Source organism: Oncorhynchus keta, chromosome 37 (assembly GCF_023373465.1).
Source record: "Oncorhynchus keta strain PuntledgeMale-10-30-2019 chromosome 37, Oket_V2, whole genome shotgun sequence".
NCBI classification, from domain to species: Eukaryota; Metazoa; Chordata; class Actinopteri; order Salmoniformes; family Salmonidae; genus Oncorhynchus; species Oncorhynchus keta.
Window position 1 is genome coordinate 4,382,585 of NC_068457.1, and position 23,998 is coordinate 4,406,582.

The 23,998-nt window shown below is 40.6% G+C and overlaps 2 protein-coding genes across 2 annotated transcripts; one reads left to right on the top strand and one right to left on the bottom strand.

Moving 5' to 3' along the window:
- The first annotated feature begins 744 nt into the window (after positions 1–744).
- LOC118370069 (gastrula zinc finger protein XlCGF26.1-like) lies at positions 745–9,063 on the top strand. The gene is made up of 2 exons (XM_035754862.2): positions 745–1,404; positions 6,703–9,063. The coding sequence occupies exons 1-2, from the start codon at positions 1,092–1,094 to the stop codon at positions 7,986–7,988; spliced, it is 1,599 nt and encodes a 532-aa protein (XP_035610755.2). The 5' UTR covers positions 745–1,091; the 3' UTR covers positions 7,989–9,063.
- Positions 9,064–18,212: 9,149 nt separating this feature from the next.
- On the bottom strand, positions 18,213–20,036 carry LOC118370091 (cilia- and flagella-associated protein 251-like). The gene is made up of 2 exons (XM_035754885.2): positions 19,373–20,036; positions 18,213–18,855 (listed from the first exon to the last, which is right to left on the bottom strand). Exons 1-2 carry the CDS (start codon positions 19,720–19,722, stop codon positions 18,804–18,806), a joined length of 402 nt encoding a protein of 133 aa, XP_035610778.1. The 5' UTR covers positions 19,723–20,036; the 3' UTR covers positions 18,213–18,803.
- Between the last annotated feature and the right edge of the window lie 3,962 nt (positions 20,037–23,998).

The following is a 23,998-nucleotide window of genomic DNA, read 5'->3' on the forward strand; positions in this document are numbered from 1 at the left end:
TGATTTTGTAACCTTCGTCATTGTTGTTGTTGTAGTTTGTTTAGTGTTTTCTTCATTAAATAAGTAACATGTATTCACAAAGTTATACTGTTACATTGATGCTGTTGAACCGGATCACTGGTTGCTGCGGAAAAAGGAGGAGGTCAAAAGGGGGGTGAGTGTTGCCGATGTGAAATGGCTAGCTAGTTAGCGGTGATGCGCGCTAGTGCCGTTTCAATCGGTGACATCACTTGCTCTGAGACCTTGAAGTAGTGGTTCCCCTTGCTCTGCAAGGGCCACGGCTTTTGTGGAGCGATAGGTAACGATGCTTCGTGGGTGACTGTTGTTGATGTGTGCAGAGGGTCCCTGGTTTGAGCCCGGGTATGGGCGAGGGACGGATTAAAGTTGCGCCTTGGTCTCCTCCATACAACGAACGTGACATTTATCTTGGGCAGGTCACAGTTGTAAATGAGAACTTGTTCTAAACTGCCACCTGGTTAAATAAAGGTGAAATTAATCATACAAAAATGTAGGAGCAGTATAGACCTAGTCTGTTCATTATATACATCTACATGATGTATTGTTACACCATGTAGGAGCAGTGTAGACCTACAGTAGCTGGCTAATTATTTAGATTTAGTTTGACTTAATGAACCTTCCTTAAATGTGCTGTAGTAAAAATTATAATATTCGCACTAATCAATCAACACTTTCTTGTCTTTGTATGTATCAATATAATCGTATTGTTTTATTCAATCCATTCAAAATAATCTTTGTCTGAAAATAAAACATGATCCTCAACTGCGTTTCCCCTCCAGTCAGCAGACGGCGACGCTGCCAGCGTGACGTATAATCTAGTGGACGGTTCTTCAGAAACAGCTGGTCACCCACCTCCGTAGCTTGCTAGCCAACATAGCCGAAAGATTCAAGCTATTTATACGCTTTCGGTGTATATTAGCTACTGTGTTTTAGACACAGATCTGTCGTTTCAACTTGTTAACCTATTTAATTTAATATTACGTTAGTTTGTATTAGTCAGCTATAGTAGCTGGCTGGTTAAGTTAGCACTAGTCTAGTTGCTAATGATAACTAACTAGCTAACATCCCCGAACATGAGCTCCCTAAACTACTCTCCTCCTGTTAAAGAAGAGGAGGGCTGCTGGACGGAGAATGAAGCTCTGGGGCTGAACATTGTCGTGAAAGAGGAGAAGGAAGAAGAGGATGTCACAGTTAAACAAGAAGTAGAAGTTGAGGCTGTTACAGTGAAAGAAGAGGAAGAAGCGTTCAGAGTGAAAGAGGAGGAGGATGTTACAGTAAAAGAAGATGAGAAAGAGGAGGATGCCGTTTCTGGAGTGAAGAAGGAAGGGGAGATTACAGTCACATTGAAAGATGAAGAGGATGAGATAGGAGATCTGTTTAACACCAGTAAGCACCGCCTTAAATGTGTTTTTAACTTCCGAGTTGTGTCGTCAATACCTCTTCAACGGAGGGCCCTGGGATGATGACTGATATGGCTAGAATCAGACAACGTAGATAACAAGCTACCCCTTATTTTCTCCGTTCCGTTTCCAAAAAGTGACTTAAAATATATATTTCAGAAGGGTCTGTATGCTGACCGCAGACTGGGGGGCACGGCATGTTGTGATTTTAACGTAGTGATGTTTTACTACACATCGTGCCCTCCAATAGTGCCATGTGAGAGTTGCGTTGGCTACACCAAAGATTATGGATATACTGACAAGATGTCTCTCTGCCCTGACAAGGGGAGTCGTTTTCCACAAAGCGTCACTGAGGGTTCTCTATCTCCCACATATCCTTTCTTTGGATTGGTGGATACTTCTTATTGTTGTAATCTATTTTTGTATATCTTCTATGAGGGTTGTTGACGTCAACCGCCTGTATTCAATGGAGAGAGATGCTAAGCTACTAGAAATGGCATAGTGGTGTGTGTAATAGAACATGAGATAAATGACATAGTGGTGTGTCTAATAGAACAGGAGAGAAATGACATAGTGGTGGATCCAATAGGACAGGAGAGAAATGACATAGTGGTGGGTCTAATAGAACAGAAGAGAAATGGCATAGTGGTGGGTCCAATAGAACAGAAGAGAAATGGCATAGTGGTGGGTCCAATAGAACAGAAGAGAAATGGCATAGTGGTGGGTCTAATAGAACAGGAGAGAAATGACATAGTGGTGGGTCTAATAGAACAGAAGAGAAATGGCATAGTGGTGGGTCTAATAGAACAGGAGAGAAATGGCATAGTGATGGGTCTAATAGAACAGAAGAGAAATGGCATAGTGGTGGGTCTAATAGAACAGAAGAGAAATGGCATAGTGGTGGGTCTAATAGAACAGAAGAGAAATGGCATAGTGGTGGGTCTAATAGAACAGGAGAGAAATGGCATAGTGGTGGGTCTAATAGAACAGAAGAGAAATGGCATAGTGGTGGGTCCAATAGAACAGGAGAGAAATGGCATAGTGGTGGGTCTAATAGAACAGAAGAGAAATGACATGCATAGTGGTGGGTCTAATAGAACAGGAGAGAAATGGCATAGTGATGGGTCTAATAGAACAGAAGAGAAATGGCATAGTGGTGGATCTAATAGAACAGAAGAGAAATGGCATAGTGGTGGGTCTAATAGAACAGGAGAGAAATGGCATAGTGGTGGGTCTAATAGAACAGGAGAGAAATGGCATAGTGGTGGGTCCAATAGAACAGGAGAGAAATGGCATAGTGGTGGGTCCAATAGAACAGGAGAGAAATGGCATAGTGGTGGGTCTAATAGAACAGGAGAGAAATGGCATAGTGGTGGGTCCAATAGAACAGGAGAGAAATGGCATAGTGGTGGGTCCAATAGAACAGGAGAGAAATGGCATAGTGGTGGTGAGAGAAATCATAATAGAACAGGAGAGAAATGGCATAGTGGTGGGTCCAATAGAACAGGAGAGAAATGGCATAGTGGTGGGTCCAATAGAACAGGAGAGAAATGGCATAGTGGTGGGTCCAATAGAACAGGGAGAAATGGCATAGTGGTGGGTCCAATAGAACAGGAGAGAAATGGCATAGTGGTGGGTCCAATAGAACAGGAGAGAAATGGCATAGTGGTGGGTCCAATAGAACAGGAGAGAAATGGCATAGTGGTGGGTCCAATAGAACAGGAGAGAAATGGCATAGTGGTGGGTCCAATAGAACAGGAGAGAAATGGCATAGTGGTGGGTCCAATAGAACAGGAGAGAAATGGCATAGTGGTGGGTCCAATAGAACAGGAGAGAAATGGCATAGTGGTGGGTCTAATAGAACAGGAGAGAAATGGCATAGTGGTGGGTCTAATAGAACAGGAGAGAAATGGCATATTGGTGGGTCCAATAGAACAGGAGAGAAATGGCATAGTGGTGGGTCCAATAGAACAGGAGAGAAATGGCATATTGGTTTGTCCAACAGGTAAATAAATTGTCCCAAATTATATAATTACTCCTGTCTATACAGAAATATATAAAATACTTTACCAGAAAGCATGACGTTACCACAGAGGAGTCAGGGATCATTAGCTTCTTTACAAAAATACATGTTTTGTTTCAAATCACAAGCTTGTAGGCTTATGACTATTTGGGCAGTGCATGTGGTAATAGGCCTCGCTGATTATTGAGTTGAGGCTGTCAGTGAAAAACATCTCAAATAGGTGTGAAGATAATGTCTCTTGAGTATAATTTCAAATGTTGAGACAAGGAGAAGGGGAGGGTTGTGTGGTGAAGATATAGGTCAGTCTCTCTTCAGAATGTGTCCTCCGCTGGCTTCCACCAATTCTTGCTCCTCATTGTGTGAATTGATTGCCCTTAGTTTGAGTTTATTATATAAATTCCCCTTTACAAATGTCACCAGTAGTAAATGTACAGTTATTTCCTGTCATTTGGTTACATTCATTTCTGTTAATACATGTATTAATTACAGTAATTTACTGTTGTCATTCACAGAATGGAAACGTTGTCTGTTCAAAACCTGCTACACTTGTGAGAAACCAATTTTGGTTTATTTCAGAACCATCATTTACAAGATTCGTCAATTTTTTTCATTGTCTTTTTGTTTGGAGTTCTCCATGTGAGCAATGATATGTCTGGTTTCTCTGTCCTGATAATGTGGAGGGAGCGAGTGTCTGGTTTCTCTGTCCTGATAATGTTGAGGGAGTGCCCACCTGAGCATAGAACTACTTGGCTGCTGGAGGAAATGTAGGAAAGTGTTTTTTTAACATCCATTGTGACGTTCCCCGACAAGAGAGACAAAAATGTCTCTCAACCAGAAGAATACTCTCAACCCCAGATACCTATGAACTACTATATTATGTCTGCATTACAAATAGTCTGTCACTGGTTAACTGAAATACCACTCTTGGCTTTGGGCAAAGGACCAACACAGTCCACCAGAACACAATCCACCAGAACCCTGCTGAAAGGTTTGTCAAAAGCAGGAATAGGCTGCAAAGGTGCAACCGGTACAGCTTGGTTTGGGTTTACCGGTCCGCTGGCAAACACTACATGATTTACAGTGAGCCACAGCATCCTGTTTCAGCCATCTGCTTGACCCCCAGATGACCTGCCATACTACCATCGTGCGTGAGCCATATCCTGTTTCAGACGTCTTGTTGACCCCCAGATGACCTGCCATACTACCATCGTGAGCCACAGCATCCTGTTTCAGACGTCTTGTTGACCCCCAGATAACTTGCCATACTACCATCGTGAGCCACAACATCCTGTTTCAGACGTCTTGTTGACCCCAGATGACCTGCCATACTTCCATTGTGAGCCACAACATCCTGTTTCAGATGTCTTGTTGACCCCAGATGACCTGCTATACTTCCATCGTGAGCCAACCTCCGTATCTTTTGTCGAAGCGCAACTGGAACAACAATTTGAGATAAACTGGGCCAATCGTCTTGCCCAGAAGTTGCGCGAGAACACCATTTCCTCGTTAGAACACCATTTCCTCGTTAGAACGCCATGACCTCGTTAGAACGGCATGACCTCGTTAGAACGGCATGGCCTCGTTAGAACGCCATGACCTCGTTAGAACGCCATGTCCTCGCTAGAACGCCATTTCCTTTACTCTGTTCAGCAATCAGCTGCTTCCTAGAAACATCTTGACTCTGTTCAGCAATCAGCTGCTTCCTAGAAACATCTTGACTCTGTTCAGCAATCAGCTGCTTCCTAGAAACATCTTGACTCTGTTCAGCAATCAGCTGCTTCCTAGAAACATCTTGACTCTGTTCAGCAATCAGCTGCTTCCTAGAAACATCTTGACTCTGTTCAGCAATCAGTTGCTTCCTAGACATCCAAGTGTCAACTGTAGGGATCCTCTCTTCATTGAGGTTCTACAAACTCTCACCTTTGGGGTTTTCAAAGGAGAGGTCAACTCAGGAGGTTGACCAAAATCAGGATCACCCATAAATGTCTGACAGATCGACCATGATATCCTCAACACTAGACTTGCTCCTGGTAACTTTCTTAGACAGAGCACGTGTAACGGCACATGCTGGGATCACTTTAGGGTACTTTTCTGATAACCCATCTGGTTCCTTAATTCTGGGTTCCTTACAAACCACAGGATTTGGCACAACCTTCCCTCCAGCCAAAATGAGACCCCCTTCACCGGTAGGCTAGGCCTCACTCCAACGACAACGGAATGGGAAATGTTTTAAGGTTATACCAAGGATCATTTTGCTATTACATTTTGAATTGTAAGACCAATGGAAGTATCAACAAAAAATATTAAATTATTTTAATTCAAAAAACGATTTGTCCGTACTGCTATAACTCATAGTAACACATTGGATAACATTCACAACATGGAACAACAGTAACCACAGTAACACATTGGATAACATTCACAACATGGAACAACAGTAACCATAGTAACATTGTTTCCCCCAAAACATCTAAAGGAAGTTTGTTCTGAGGTGTCTGTCCTATATCTGTGAGATTTTTTGGGATGTCTTCAATCCCTTATTTATGTCACAAGTCTTTCCACATTTTGTTATTTTACAGCCTCATTCTACAATAAATAAAAAAACGGATTAATCTACACACAATGATGTAATGAAAAAGCAAAAATAGGTTTTTAGAAAAGATGCCACATTTATTAAAAGGAAAAAATATTATTATTATTTATTATTATTATTTACATAAGTATTCAAACCGTTTACTATGAGACTCAAAATTGAGCTCGGGTACATACTGTTTCCATCATCATCGTTGAGATGTTTCTACAACTTGGAGTCCATCTGTGTTATATTCAATTGATTGGACATGAAATGGAAAGGCACACACCTGTCTGGCTACCACAGCATTCTGAAGCATTCATGCTTCTACGCCTGCATTGCTTGCTGTTTGGGGTTTTAGGCTGGGTTTCTGTACAGCACTTTGAGATATCAGCTGGTCTAAGAAGGGCTATATAAATCAATTTGATTTGATTTGAAGCGATACGCCATCCCATAGTCAAACATGTAAGGAAAGCTTCTTTTTATTGATCAAAAGGGATGCTGTCAAAAATGTATTGAATTCAATTGGATTTACCCAGCCTACAAAGCACTACAGCCACTCTGTGATGAACAGTTCTGCTCTTTTATTGAGGGATCTAGTCTAGATTAAACCTCATAGGAAGACAGTTTTATCATATGGAGGTTTCATTCAGGTCTCTGTTTAACTAGATACTGTTTGTCTTTGGCAGGAGAGAGACCAGACTCTCGCTATGACAGCGGGAAGAGTCCTTCAGGTGAACCAGACCCAGAGACGCCCAAACCAGCAAGACAACACCACTGCTCCCACTGTGAAAAGAGTTTTCGCTGGTTAGGGAACCTAAATCGCCATGAGAGGACACACACTGGAGAAAAGCCATACCACTGCTTCCACTGTGAATTGAGATTTTCCAAATCAGGGGACTTAAAAGCTCATGAGAGGACACACACAGGAAAAAAGCCTTTCCAATGTTCACAGTGTGGAAAGAGTTTTATTCAGTTAGGAAGCCTGAAGGAGCATGAGAGAATACACACAGGAGAAAAGCCTTACCACTGCTCCCAGTGTAAAAATTGTTTTTCACGAGTAGGGGCCCTAAAAGCTCATGAGAGGACACACACAGGAGAAAAGCCTTTTCAATGCTCACAGTGTAAAAAGAGTTTTACTGTGTTAGCTAATCTGAAAAGGCATGAGAGAATACACACAGGAGAAAATCCTTATCACTGTTTCCACTGTGGAATTAGTTTTATTCAGTTAGCGAGCCTGAAGGCGCATGAGTGGACACACACAGAAGAAAAGCCTTTCCAGTGTTCCCAGTGTAGAAAGATTTTTACCCTGTTAGCTAACCTGAAAAGGCATGAGAGAATACACACAGGAGAAAAGCCTTACCACTGCTTCCAATGTGAAAAGAGATTTTCCCGATCAGGGGACCTAAAAGCTCATGAGTGGACACACACGGGAGAAGAACCTTTCCATTGTTCCCAGTGTGGGAAGCGTTTTACTGTCTTAGCTAACCTGAAAAGGCATGAGAGAATACACACAGGAGAAAAGCCTCATCACTGTTCCCACTGTGGAATGAGTTTTATTCAGTCAAGGAGCCTGAAGGAGCATGAGTGGACACACACAGGAGAAAAGCCTTTCCAATGTTCCCAGTGTGGAAAGAGTTTTATTGTGTTAAGTAACCTAAAAAGGCATGAGAGAATACACACAGGAGAAAAGCCATTCCAATGTTCCCATTGTGGAAACAGTTTTACTCAGAGAGGGCACCTACAAGAGCATGAGAGAATTCACACAGGAGAAAAGCCTTACCACTGCTCCCAGTGTAAAAATAGATTTTCCCGAGTAGGGGACCTAAAAGCTCATGAGAGGACACACACAGGAGAAAAGCCTTTCCAATGTTCCCATTGTAGAAAGAGTTTTACCGTGTTAGCTATCCTGAAAAGGCATGAGAGAATACACATAGAAGAAAATCCGGGCACTGAAGACGTGGATGTCGATTAAGGCAACCCCTCACACAGTTATACAGTTATATTTTATGGAGGTTTAATTCAGTTCTCTTCTCAGTATTTAACTAAATACTCTATCTTTGGTATGAGAGGGACTAGACGTATCACTGCTCCCAGTGTGGAAAGAGTTTTACCTGGTTAAGGAGCCTGAAGGAGTATAAGAAGACGCACCAAAAAGGCCCTACCACTGCTCTCTCTCTGTGTGTGGAAGGACATTTTCCCAGTCACAGAACCTGAAATCACATGAGAGAATAAAGGCGCGGTGTTCTGACTTATTTCTGACTGAGAATTGCCACATGAAATCATATTGTTTATGATAATGCATGTTTATATAAGGTCCCACAGTTGACAATGCCCGTGAGAGCAAACACCAAGCAATAAGGTCGAAGAAATTGTCCATAGAGCTCCGAGACAGGATTGTGTCGAGGTACAGATCTGGGGAAGGGTACCAAAAATTGTCTAGCATTGAAGGTCCCCAAGAACACAGTGGTCACCATCATTCTAGAATGGAAGAAGCTTGGAACCACCAAGACTCTTCCTAAAGCTGGCCGCCTGCCAAACTGAGAAATGGGGGTAGAAGGGCCTTGGTCAGGGAGGTGACCAAGAACCCGATGGTCACTCTTGACAGAGCTCCAGAGTTCCTCTGTGGAGATGTGTTAGAGGAAATTATAGTTTAGATGATTAATTATGTATACATTATTTATTAGAACCATTTATTCTAATACTATTATGTTATGATTTGAAAAGTATGAGTTTTTGGTTGAGCTGTTACTGAAAATGTAAGCAGAATGAATTAATTGTCTGATGCCTCCTGGGAAATTTAAGGAGGAGGGATAAGATAGTTTTTCAAACAGATAAGAATGTTTTGGTTGGATTCCATTAGTGGAGAGAAGTATATCTTTTAGACAGGTTGGAATGTAGTTTATGAGGGGAGTAAAACTTCTCTAGGACTGAATACTACCTATTGTAAGGATGGGAGAGGGTGTGAAACTGATGATGTCATTTTATGTTCCCTTTCTTTAAAATGTAATGTTCTTTGTATTTTGGGTCAGTACTCATCAAGAATAAATGCTGAACTTGTTTTTAAGACTGGTCTCTTGCTAATTCATGCAAATGATAAACTTACAACTTTCCATGAATTAGAAATGAGTGCGAATTGAATTGGTTTTGGCAATAAAACATAAAGGAATTTAGAATTCCTCTATCAAGATGGGAGAACCTCCCAGAATGACAACCATCTCTGCAGCACTCCACCAATCAGGCCTTTATAGTAGAGTGGCCAGACGGAGACCACTCTTCAGTAATAAGAACAGGACAGCCCGCTTGGAGCCAAAAGGCACCTAAAGACTGAACTCTTTGGCCTGAATGCCAAGCGTCTCGCCTGGCGTAAAGCATGGTGGTGGCAGCATCATGCTGTGGGGATGTTTTTCAGCGGCAGGGACTGGGAGACTAATTAGAATCGAGGGAAAGATTAACGGAGCAAAGTACAGAGAGAACCTTGATTAAAACCTGCTACAGAGAACTCAGGACCTCAGACTGGGGCAACGGTTCACCTACCAACAGTACAACAGCCTGAAGCCCACAGCCAAGACAACGGCGGAGTTGCTTCGGGACAAGTCTCTGAATAACCTTGAGTGGCCCAAGCAGAGCCCGGGCTTGAACCTGATCAAACATCTCTGAAGAGACCTGAAAATAGCTGTGCAGTGATGCTCCCCATCCAACCTGACAGAGCTGGATTCAACCTGACAGAGCTTATTTCGATATCTAGTTATCTGACTGAATCAGAAATACAGATGTGGAGTAGACATAGAATTTGTTTTAAATTCTCATAAAAAAAAATCTGAACTAATCAAGCAACACTCGTTGCTCTTTATACGTGTTTATATAATATTCTTATTTAATGAAGAGAAAAAAAATGTTTCCCTAAACTGCTTTATAATATTATAATTCAATGAAGAAGAAAAAAAAAATTCCCTCCTCAACTGCGTCCCTCCTCAACTGCGTTTACTCCCTCCAGACAGCAGATGGCGATATGGGTCTTTCAGGCGATGTTTCTTGTGTGACGTATAATCTAGTGGACGGAACACTTCTTTAACAACTGCGGCCACCTCGGTAGCTCGCTAGACAACAACTTCTTCTTCAACAAGTTCTTTAGACAATTTCGTGGTTTATTTGCCACTATGATTGAAACATACTTATGTGGAAAAAACTAGCTACCCCATTTAATTTAATATTTACTTTGTTAGTCAACTAGCTGGCTGGTTAAGTTAGCACTAGTCGAGTCGCTAATGCTAACTCGCTAACATCCCCGACTATGAGTTCACTAAGCTACTCTTCTCCTGATAAAGAAGAGGAGGTCTGCTGGACGGAGAAAGAAGCTCTCGTGATCGAGGAGGAGGAAGAGGAGGCTTTTACAATACAAAAACAAGTAGAGGGTGAGGCTGTTACCGTGAAAGAAGAGAAAGACGCCTTCAGAGTGAAAGAGGAGGATGTTACTGTGAAAGAAAATGCCGTTACTGTGAAAGAAAATGCCGTATTTGGAGTGGAGGATGAAGTGAAAGAAGATGAAGACGTTTTTGAAATGACGGATGAAGAGGGGGAGATTACTGTCACAATAGAGGAGGACGAAGAAGAGAAGACTGGAGATCTGATTAACACCAGTAATTACAGTGAGTACTATCTTATAAAACAGGGGCATTGATCTGATTAACACCAGTAAATACAGTGAGTACTATCTTATAAAACAGGGACACAAACTCTGCAGTTGTTGAACTGGTGTGTGATTTTTAAAAGGTCATTCTACTCTTGAATATGTTTTTGTCTTGTCGGAATTGTTCATGACGTCCTCCAGTGATTTTTAACTTTTCCTGTTGAAAAGTGATATATAAATACAGTAAAGTATAAACACACTAAAGGGAAACAAATAAATGTTTTGGGGAAAATAGTGTTTTTTTTAGACAACTGCAAACTGGAAGGAGTGAGTGATGTCATAGTAAGGCATTCAAGGAGTTGCCTTGATGGGAGTCATCCAATAGGCGACTGATCTTCATGTGAATATTCATTATTCTTTTGAAAATCCTTCCTGTTCTGTCAAGTTGGTTGTTGATTATTGCTCGAAAGCCATTTTCAAGTCTTGCCATAGACTTTCAAGACAATTTAAGTCCAAACTGTAACTAGGCCACTTAGGAACATTCAATGTCATCTTGGTAAACTCCTCCAGTGTAGATTTGGCTTTGTGGTTTAGGTTATTGTCCTGTTCATTTTTGTACAGATCTCTGAAATGCACTCTACCTACGTACGTAACATTCAGTGTCTCCTTATATTACTCTGGGAAAACAGTTTTCATGGGCACAGAAATCCTAAATAATTTCAGAGTAAGCAAAAATCCAATGGTTAGTCACCATAAATTTAATGACAACACCCAAATGGATACTGTCATTAACGCGGTTCTTCAATAATTACATATAATACTTAATTCTGTAGCTGTTTAGTTACAGTCACATGTTCAACTATCATCAGCTGATCCAGGAAATCATTTTCTGAATGACAGTCAAATGACAAACATCAACAACCAAAGTGCATCTTCATTCATTACTCTGGTAAAGACAGTTATGCCGTGCTCCGTGTTGGATCCAACATCCATAACAAATTGATGTTTATAATGTGTTACTGTCTGCTTGATTTACAGTAGGGTCTCGTTAGTCTGTTTGGAAACAAACTAACGATGGATAGGCTATTCTACAAAACACAGAACTATTTCCTTTATTCAGGACATTTAGAATGACAACACACTACAGAGGAGCCTAGTGGGATTATTCACACAATTATCTGGTGATCAGGTTATGAAATGTCATGACAGACATTTTAGTTTCCAGGTTTCACCTGAAATATTAAATTATTTCTAGTCCTAGGTCTATGTTGTTGTTAGGTGAAGTTATGAATCTTACAGTAGGTCTGCTATCGTGAGGGGAAGTTATGGGTCCTACAGTAGGTCTATGTTTTTATTAGGTGAAGTTATGGGTCCTACAGTAGGTCTATGTTATTGGTAGCTGAAGTTATGGGCCAATTCATTAAACACTTAGTGTACAAACCCTCATTGTCAGGCTGATGGCAAAACTAGCCAAAGAGCATTTTACTGGTTGAAGTGTTAAGCAGTTGATTTGAGACAAAAACACAAACATTACATTAAGCAGGAGATTCAAACAAACCTTACAATTATAATCCAAAAGTAGTGTGAAATGCGCTCATAAGCAACCTGTAAATGGAGGCTATTGTTGCTGTCAGCCTATGAGAACTCCCCTGAGTTTTCCCCCACGGTGGTGAATTAGTGAATAGACACAGAGCTTAATGTGAGTTTCCTTGAGTAGCACTCCCGATCTTACGATGATAGTGTAATATTGTCGAAGACTAAAATCTTCGCTCACCATTTTTGCTCCAGGCAGATATACTCCATCCATAACTAGTGGTTTCCTCATTACCAGATATACTACATCCATAACTAGTGGTTTCCTCATTACCAGATATACTAGATCCATAACTAGTGGTTTCCTCATTACCAGATATACTACATCCATAACTAGTGGTTTCGTCGTTACCAGATATACTACATTCATAACTAGTGCTTTCCTCGTTACCAGATATACTACATCCATAACTAGTGGTTTCGTCGTTACCAGATATACTACATTCATAACTAGTGCTTTCCTCGTTACCAGATATACTACATCCATAACTAGTGGTTTCCTCATTAGCGGGTAGGTGTTTCTGCAATAAAATTGTGTGTGCAATGCCCTTGTGCTGCAATTTGATTAAACACAGAAAGGGGCCTATATTGGAGACCAAAAGTCGTCTGGCACACTGCTTAGGATTTCAACAACTTTAATAACTTATTTCTAGTTACTACTAATGTGGAAACAAGACAAAATATGACTATTGTTGCTAACTTGACTGTCTTAATTGTCAAATTTAACAGATCTCAATTGTTGAACGACTTCATGGGTATGCTCTGGGCATCACCTTTTATCTCAAATAAACAGTGGATTTCTTCTGTTGTGGTCCTTTAACCATCTGTCTGACTTTGTCATTCACACAGGTGAGAGACGGGACTATGGGGATCCTGGGGATCCTCAACAACATCATGATGCTGACGAGGCAGAGAAAAGTCTCTCCCGACCAGAACTCCTCAAGAAACACCAGCGAGTACACACAGGAGAGAAATCCTACTGCTGCTCTGACTGTGGGAAAAGATTAAACTCTTCAGTAGACCTTAAAATACATAAAATAATTTACACTGGAGAGAACCCTTATGGCTGTGATCAATGTGGAAAGAGTTTTATTCGGCTAAACAGCCTGATAGTACATCCGCGGACACACACAGGAGAGAAATATTATGGCTGTAATCAATGGGGGAAGAGTTTTACTACACCTAACTATACACAAGAGAACACACACAGGAGAGAAATCTTATGGCTGTGATCAATGTGAGAAGAGTTTTGGTACATCTGGCTGTCTGACAACACACCAGAGAGAAATCTTATAGCTGTGATCAATGTGGGAATAGTTTTACTACATCTAGCCAGCTGACTTTACACCAGAGAACACACACAGGACAGAATCCTTTTTGCTGTACTCAAAGTGCGAAGAGTTTTTCTACATCTAGCTATCTGACAATACACCAGAGAACACACACAGGAAAGAAATCAATTAGCTGTCGTCAGTGTGGGAAGAGATTCTCTGATCAAACATCAGAAAATACATTGTTTCATGATATCAATGAAATAATGTAGAACGTTTTTAATATTGTGGAAGTATTTTAATGAATGTCAGAATGTAGAACCTCTAACCAGTGATGTACACATTATTCCCAGATTCCGTGTGGTTTTTGAGTTGTTCGTTTTAACAGGACGTGCAACCTCATCTCCCTCCCCTCGGCACAATTGATTTCAACATGATATTGATGAGTGATGACATAAGTTTTGGTTTCCTTTGTTTAGTGACGCCTACATTATTGACTTATTAACTATGATGACCTACCTGGGAACAGAGGGTTAACTGACTTATTAACAATGATCTACTAGGGAACAGAGGGTTAACTGACTTATTAACAATGATGTTCTACTGGGGAACAGAGGGTTAACTGACTTATTAACAATGATGTTCTACTGGGGAACAGAGGGTTAACTTATTTACAATAACGGCCTACCAGGGAACAAACTGTTTCTACATATTGCTTATTGATTTGGACAGGTTAAAACTGTGTTTTGACATTGCACTATTCCCATTTAGCAAAATGTAATTCAAAAGAAGACTATGTCTGGTTGTAGCTGAAAGTGAAAGTTGAAAAGATACCTTTTTGGGTCATTTTTTCAATTACTTGAAAACAACTTCATTTCAACGTATTTGCAGCCTAAACAAATGGATGCAGTATAATAAATGGGTCTGTAAATCAATTTTGTTAACAATCTTACATCACTCCAGTATTTCGTTACAACATCCAAGTGCTAATTGTCTTTATTCCACTACTGAAGAAGCATGATTCAAGTCACCTCATATTTCAAACAACCAGCCTGACAAAAGATACATGTTTTATTATTCCATGCCTCACCATTAAGTTAATTATTGCCAATACATATTAACAAAGGGGTGTACATTTGGTTTTGATATTTCATATTTACATTTAGTAATCATAATTATTTATGCAACCAACTGACAATTTTGGGGTATAATTATATTATCCTGCTTTTATAATATCAGGGTTCATTCTCAGATGTGCCAACCCAAATGTACTAGAGCATGACATTGGGGACTGGGCCCCGATCAAATAATATGCCTATCTAGTGAACCCTGAAAAGAGAGAGAAGCTCCACAGTGAGGTGGAAAGTTACTACGGATATTGCAGGAGTTTGCTCTTGAAATCAGACTAATACAATTTGATTTGAGCTTCGTTTGGGCTCGTTCCAAAGGGACGAGAGTTCTAGAAGCTAGTGAGTTTTAGGATTCTATAGAAAGACAAAGGAGAAAAATAATAATACTATTGTATATTACTTGACTGCCCCTGCAACACAGAAACATATTTAGTCATATTATATCAAACACTCAAAGTAATGGATATGGAGCATCTATATTCTCAGTTACACCTGGCACCTAAATGTGACTTTGTCATCCGATCACTGCAAGCAGCATGAGGTTCAGATCTACCAGGATGGGCCTTTGACATAGTCTGGATGCAGTCAGGCCGCCAAATATGCATCAGCAATGTAAAGAGATGTGGGGAAACGTACATTTCATAATATCAAAGAACAAATGTGTCTGTCTGAGGGGAAATTAACTTTCATACAGCCAAAAAGGGTGAGAAATTACACCAATATCAGTGGACAATTTGCACAAATGTAAATAAGAATGGATGGAACATATTCCCTTTAGCTGACGTGATGAACCACTAAGGGGACATAAATATTTACCATCTACACCATGTGTGACCTCTCACCTCTCTGGCTGTAGAAGTGTTCTTCCTAACCAGTCTCTCAACAACTCTCAGACTGAGCTCCACCCTCACTGGGTATTCAGATGAGAGGCAGGCTAAGAGATGAATGGATCAGTCAGTCAATAAAGTGTAGAGCTGCTGTCTGACAAAATCCCTATTTTAGTAGTTCATTAAAGTAAATGAGGCTTTATGACTGCTGAATACCAACTATCAATCACTTAGATCATGTATTTTCAGGTAGAGATACATCCTTGAGACATCCCTAGCACATTGAAGTTGACATTTAAAATGGTTACGGTAGGGGTTAAGGTTAGGGTTGAAGGTAGAGATGTCCCAAAGATCCCTGATAGCATTGACCATTGTGCATTCTTCTGTCTCTTTTACATATCAGGTGTAAAAGAAACAGACAAGACAAGTAGGTATGCAATGGATTATGGACATTGTAGTTAATTATATTTTATGTGCTAAACTATGTAGAATATCGGCCTGTTGGAAACTCCCTACTACATCACACAGTTCAGGCTATTTAGCCTATTTAAGTTTATGACTTCTAATGTGTTGAAGGATCTTTTTTAAGGTTGAGAAGTTGATGTGTATGTTTGTTTGGGTGTGCAACTACACACCCTCTCGACAGACAGGCCAAAGGCGCTTGGCCCAATTCAGGGAACCGTTGATCTACTTCACAGGAACTGTGTCTAGAGTGATTTCCTGTTGTTTTGACACCTCACTGGAAGACTAGAATAAATATCTGTTGCTACAGACCGAGACGACTAATTCACAGTTAGTCTGTACCAAGATACCAAGATCACGTGTTTTCTATATGAACGAGATACACTGCTCAAAAAAATAAAGGGAACTCTAAAATAACACATCCTAGATCTGAATGAATGAAATATTCTTATTAAATACTTTTTTCTTTACATAGTTGAATGTGCTGACAACAAAATCACACAAAATTATCAATGGAAATCAAATTTATCATGGAGGTCTGGATTTGGAGGCTGATCCAACTTTCATGTAATGTCCTTAAAACAAGTCAAAATGAGGCTCAGTAGTGTGTGTGGCCTCCACATGCCTGTATGACCTCCCTACAACGCCTGGGCATGCTCCTGATGAGGTGGCGGTTGGTCTCCTGAGGGATCTCCTCCCAGACCTGGACGAAAGCATCTGCCAACTCCTGGACAGTCTGTGGTGCAAAGTGGCGTTGGTGGATGGAGCGAGACATGATGTCCCAGATGTGCTCAATTGGATTCAGGTCTGGGGAACGGGTGGGCCAGTTCATAGCATCAATGCCTTCCTCTTGCAGGAACTGCTGACACACTCCAGCCACTTGAGGTCTAGCATTGTCTTGCATTAGGAGGAACCTATGGCCAACCGCACCAGCATATGGTCTCACAAGGGGTCTGAGGATCTCATCTCGGTACCTAAAGGCAGTCAGGCTACCTCTGGCGAGCACATGGAGGGCTGTGCGGCCCCCCAAAGAAATGCCACCCCACACCATGACTGACCCACCGCCAAACGGTCATACTGGAGGATGTTGCAGGCAGCAGAACATTCTCCACGGCGTCTCCAGACTCTGTCACATCTGTCACGTGCTCAGTGTGAACCTGCTTTCATATGTGAAGAGCACAGGGTGCCAGTGGCGAATTTGCCAATCTTGGTGTTCTCTGGCAAATGCCAAACGTCCTGCACGGTGTTGGGCTGTAAGCACAACCCCCACCTGTGGACGTCGGGCCCTCATGGAGTCTGTTTCTGACTGTTTGAGCAGACACATGCACATTTGTGGCCTGCTGGAGGTCATTTTGCAGGGCTCTGGCATTGCTCCTCCTTGCACAAAGGCGGAGGTAGCGGTCCTGCTGCTGGGTTGTTGCCCTCCTATGGCCTCCTCCACATCTCCTGATGTACTGGCCTGTCTCCTGGCAGCGCCTCCATGCTCTGGACACTACGCTGACAGACACAGCAAACCTTCTTGCCACAGCTCGCATTGATGTACCATCCTGGATGAGCTGCACTACCTGAGCCACTTGTGTGGGTTGTAGACTCCGTCTCATGCTACCACTAGAGTGAAAGCACCGCCAGCATTCAAACGTGACCAAAACATCAGCCAGGAAGCATAACATCAGCCAGGAAGCATAGGAACTGAGAATTGGGAGAAGTGGTCTGTGGTCACCACCTGCAGAACCACTCCTTTATTGGGGGTGTCTTGCGAATTGCCTGTTGTCTATTCCATTTGCACAACAGCATGTGACATTTATTGTCAATCAGTGTTGCTTCCTAAGTGGACAGTTTGATTTCACAGAAGTGTGATTGACTTGGAGTTACATTGTGTTGTTTAAGTGTTCCCTTTATTTTTTTGAGCAGTGTATGAGGTGATTTGAGTCATGCTTCTTCAGTAGTGGAGTAAAGAAAATTAGCACTTGAATATTGTAAAGAAATACTAGAGTAATGTAAGATTGTTAATAAAAATGGATTATACTGCGTCCATGTGTATAGGCTGCAAGTACGTTGAAATAAGTTATCATCAAGTCATTGAAAAAAGACCTGAAAATATATATTTTATAAACAATTCAAAACATACACACAACAACATCATACAGACATTAACTTGGTCTTTTTTGTTAAATCACATAAATAGTAACTCTTTAAATTCAGAGCCTGGATTTATCCCCTGGGGCTAAAATATAAATATATATATATATCATGCGGAAATCAATTTCTCAAATTGAACAGGGGGGCAAACGTTTAGGGTGCTACATTATAAATTCATTCAAATACTCCAACTACAATGTTAAAACATTCTACATTGTGACAATATTTCATTGATATCGTGAAACAACTCCTTCATGTATGTATTTTCTGATGCTTGATGAGATATATTTTATGAGTGTACCTCATCATATTGATCATAGCTATAAGATTTCTCTCCTGTGTGTGTGTGTTATCTGGTGTGATATCAGGCCTCTTGACTGAGTAAAACTCTTCCCACATTGATTACAGCCAAAAGGTTTCTCTCCTGTGTTTTAAGGTCTACTGAAGAGGTGAATCTCTTCCCACAGTCAGAGCAGCAGTGAAGATTCTATCCAGTATGTATTCTCAGGTGTAGTTTAAGTGAATCTGATTTTAAGTAACTCTTCCCAGTCAAAACAGTGGTGAGGTTTCTCTCCTGTGTGTACTCGCTGGTGTATTCTCTTATGTAGTTTAAGTGAATCTGATCTTGAATAACTCTTCCCACAGTCAGAGCAGTGGTGAGATTTCTTCCCTGTGGGTTTCTGCAGGTGTTTCTTGAGGTGTTCTGATCTGGAGAGACTCTTCTCTGCCCTGTCAGCATCATGATGTTGTTGAGGATCCCCAGAGGATCCACGATAGTCCTGTCTCTCTCCTGTGTGAACGACAAAGTCAGACAGATGGTTTAAGGCCCAAAACAGCAGAAATCCACTGTTTATTTGAGGTAAAAGGTGACGCCCAGAGCGTACCCATGAAGTTGTACAACTTCTAGCAACAACCAACTCGACAGAACATTAAGGATTTTTAAAAGAATAATGAATATTCACATGAAGATCCGTGGCGTATTGGATGACATCACGACTTTCCATCAAGCAACTCCTTGAATGCCTTACTATGACATCACTTACTCCTTCTAGTTTGCAGTTGTCTAAAAAAAACACTATTTTGCTCAAAACATTCATTTGTTTCCCTTTAGTGTGTTTATACTTTACTGTATTTATATCACACTTTTCAACAGGAAAGGTTATTTTTAAATAACTGGAGGACGTCATGAACAATTCCGACAGTACAAAAACATATTCAAGTGTAGAATGTCCTTTTAAAAATCACACATTAGTTCAACAACTGCAGAGTTTGTGCCACTGTTTTAAGATAGTACTCACTGTATTTACCGGTTGTTAATCAGATCTCCAGTCTTCTCTTCTTCGTCCTCTAATGAGACAGTAATCGCCCCCTCTATATCCTCCACTCCAAAAACGGCATCTTCCTCTCCTTTCACAGTAACATCTTCCTCCTCCTCTTTCACTCTGAAGGCGTCTTTCGCATCTTCTTTCACTGAAACGTCTTTCTCTTCTTCTTTCATGGTAACAGCCTCACCCTCTACTTGTTTTTGTATTGTAACAGCCTCCTCTTCCTCCTCCTTATTCACCAGAGCTTCTTTCTCCGTCCAGCAGACCTCTTCTTTAGCAGGAGGAGAGTAGCTTAGTGAACTCAATCGTCGGGGGTAATAGCTTGTTAGCATTAGCGACTAGACTAGTGCTAACTTAATCAGCCAGCTAATTGACTAACAACGTAAATATTAAATTAAATGGGGTAGCTAGTTGTTTCCACATAAGTATGTTTAAATCATAGTGGTAAATAAACCACAAAATTATCCCAAAGAACTTGAATGTTCCGACTTTGTTGTCTGGCGAGCTACCAAGGTGGCTGCAGTTGTTGAAGAAGCGTTCCGTCCACTAGATTATACGTCACACTAGAAACATCGCCTGAAACACACATATCTGCTGTCTGGAGGGAGGAAACGCAATTCTAACATTATACAGTGCCTTGCGAAAGTATTCGGCCCCCTTGAACTTTGCGACCTTCTGCCACATTTCAGGCTTCAAACAAAGATATAAAACTGTATTTTTTTGTGAAGAATCAACAACAAGTGGGACACAATCATGAAGTGGAACGAGATTTATTGGATATTTCAAACTTTTTTAACAAATCAAAAACTGAAAAATTGGGCGTGCAAAATTATTCAGCCCCTTTACTTTCAGTGCAGCAAACTCTCTCCAGAAGTTCAGTGAGGATCTCTGAATGATCCAATGTTGACCTAAATGACTAATGATGATAAATACAATCCACTTGTGTGTAATCAAGTCTCCGTATAAATGCACCTGCACTGTGATAGTCTCAGAGGTCCGTTAAAAGCGCAGAGAGCATCATGAAGAACAAGGAACACACCAGGCAGGTCCGAGATACTGTTGTGAAGAAGTTTAAAGCCGGATTTGGATACAAAAAGATTTCCCAAGCTTTAAACATCCCAAGGAGCACTGTGCAAGCGATAATATTGAAATGGAAGGAGTATCAGACCACTGCAAATCTACCAAGACCTGGCCGTCCCTCTAAACTCATACAGCTCATACAAGGAGAAGACTGATCAGAGATCCAGCCAAGAGGCCCATGATCACTCTGGATGAACTGCAGAGATCTACAGCTGAGGTGGGAGACTCTGTCCATAGGACAACAATCAGTCGTATATTGCACAAATCTGGCCTTAATGGAAGAGTTGCAAGAAGAAAGCCATTTCTTAAAGATATCCATAAAAAAGTGTCGTTTAAAGTTTGCCACAAGCCACCTGGGAGACACACCAAACATGTGGAAGAAGGTGCTCTGGTCAGATGAAACCAAAATTGAACTTTTTGGCAACAATGCAAAACGTTATGTTTGGCGTAAAAGCAACACAGCTCATCACCCTGAACACACCATCCCCACTGTCAAACATGGTGGTGGCAGCATCATGGTTTGGGCCTGCTTTTCTTCAGCAGGGACAGGGAAGATGGTTAAAATTGATGGGAAGATGGATGGAGCCAAATACAGGACCATTCTGGAAGAAAACCTGATGGAGTCTGCAAAAGACCTGAGACTGGGACGGAGATTTGTCTTCCAACAAGACAATGATCCAAAACATAAAGCAAAATCTACAATGGAATGGTTCAAAAATAAACATATCCAGGTGTTAGAATGGCCAAGTCAAAGTCCAGACCTGAATCCAATCGAGAATCTGTGGAAAGAACTGAAAACTGCTGTTCACAAATGCTCTCCATCCAACCTCACTGAGCTCGAGCTGTTTTGCAAGGAGGAATGGGAAAAAATGTCAGTCTCTCGATGTGCAAAACTGATAGAGACATACCCCAAGCGACTTACAGCTGTAATCGCAGCAAAAGGTGGCGCTACAAAGTATTAACTTAAGGGGGCTGAATAATTTTGCACGCCCAATTTTTCAGTTTTTGATTTGTTAATTTAAAAAGTTTGAAATATCCAATAAATGTCGTTCCACTTCATGATTGTGTGCCACTTGTTGTTGATTCTTCACAAAAAAATACAGTTTTATATCTTTATGTTTGAGGCCTGAAATGTGGCAAAAGGTCGCAAAGTTCAAGGGGGCCGAATACTTTCGCAAGGCACTGTAAAGCAGTTTAGGGAAATGTTTTTTTCCTCTCCATTAAATGAGAATATTATATCAACACGTACACAGAGCAACAAGTGTTGTTTGATTAGTTCAGATTTTTAATGAGACTTTAAAACAAACTCTAGATCTACTCCACATCTGTATTTCTGATTAAGTCAAATAACTAGATATCAAAATAAGCACCTAGTTATTGATACCCTTGAGAGCAAAATTTACCCTAAAAAATAAATAAATACACTTTACCCACTACTATGATATTGTAGCCCAAAACCTGGTTACCTCTCTGCTATGAGACTGACATTTGGACCTTAAGTGGATCTTCCAGCAAGACACATCAACAAAGAAATTGTAAATTGGGCACAAAATCAAAATGGGTGGCAATAATTCAGACCCCTACCTTTTGAGAATTACGTGTTAAACTAAATATCTTTGTCTTTGAGTTTTGTACTACTATAAAATATATAACTTCCCTTTATTTTGTTGGTGTAACAATACATTATGTAGATGTTTATAATGAACAGACAAGGTCTATACTGCTCCTACATGGTGTAACAATACATCATGTAAATGTATATAATGAACAGACAAGGTCTATACTGCTCCTACATGGTGTAACAATACATCATGTAGATGTATATAATGAACAGACTAGGTCTATACTGATCCTACATGGTGTACCAATACATCAAGTAGATGTATGTAATGAACAGACCTTTTGTAATTTTAAATATGTAGCTAATAAACAAAAATAACAGTTTGTACTTATAGGTAACCAGATCGTGACTACAACTAAGTTACAAAGTCTTTAACCACACTGTGTTGTTACACTGGTGAGAAAAAACTCATGCTTCCTACCCTTTAACTTGTTGTCTGAAAATAAAATCTCCATTTTACTCAACTGCGTTACCCACTCCAGTCAGCAGATGGGGGTGTGGGAATTTAAGGCAATGCTGTTAGTGTGACGTATAATCAAGGGGACGGAACGCTTCTTTCAACAGCAGCAACAGTTAGTCAGCCACCTCGGTAGCTTGCTAGACCAAATAGCCGAACCAATAAAGCTCTTTAGAAGCTTTAGTGTATATAAGCCACTGTGTTTTAAACCCACTTCTGTCATCTAGTTAGTTATCCGATTTCCAAGTGAAAGAGGAGAAGGATGTAACAGTAAAACAAGATTCTTGAAGAATTTAACACATGCCTCATGAGCTTAGTTCAACTGTTATAACCCATCAGAACCCCAAATAAGCTTTTTTTACTCTAATGTTTATAAACAATGTAAATCAACACTGTATAGCCTCAACATGGTTAAAACTATAATGTTGTTATCATGGATGGTCAGTCCTTGCATCCATAGGTCTGTCTATGAATTTTGAAAGTAGTTACATTTCTCCAACCCCATCATCATCATCATCTTATTACCAAAACAGTGGTGGAATTACAGATTTATTATTGTTTGAACTGCAGATTGGTTTGTTGTGGGTTTTTTTTAAACAGCAACAAAATGGCTGCCCAGAGGCTTGGTTTGGTCAACAGCTGAGGGATGTGGGAAGGAGAAATGTAACGACTCTCAAATTCATAGAGAAAGCTATTGTAGCAACCGTAACCCAACACCTACCGACCTCATCAAGAAGTTAAGAAATCTTGGCGTACCAGTTACGCAAGGTGTTGGCTTGACAGTCGCTGGACCCAGATTTGAGTTCAGCTCAGGGCTACCCCCTGAATCCACTACACTATGAATACAGGGACTAGCCATCCATGAGGTCAAATTATCGTTTTAAACAGATTTTGAGGCTATATAGTATATTCTATAATTGCCAGTGAAGATTTCCTGTGGGGGCAAATTATTAGAGCTGTTGATAAGTCATTGTATAGTATTCACCCCCCCCGTTCAGCTGAAAAGGTGGCGAAGGGAATGCAAAAATATTCTTTAGAAATATTTAACCTCCACACATTAACAAGTCCAACACCTCAAATGAAAGATAAACACCTTGTTCATCTACCCAGCGTGTCAGAGTTTTAAAATGCTTTACAGCAAAAACACAACATATATTTATGTTAGACCACCACCGAACCAAAGAAAAACGTAGCCATTTTTTCCAGCAAAAGATAAAATCACAAAAGCAGGATAAAAAAAAATCAATCACTAACCTCTTGAAAATCTTCATCAGATGACAGTCATATGACATGTTACACAGTACATTTATGTTTTGTTCGATAATATGCATTTTATATCCATAAATCTCGGTTTACATTGACGCCATGTTCAGAAAATCCTCCAAAATATCCTGAGAAATTATAGAAAGCTACGCCAGATAACAGAAATACTCATCATAAACTTTGACTA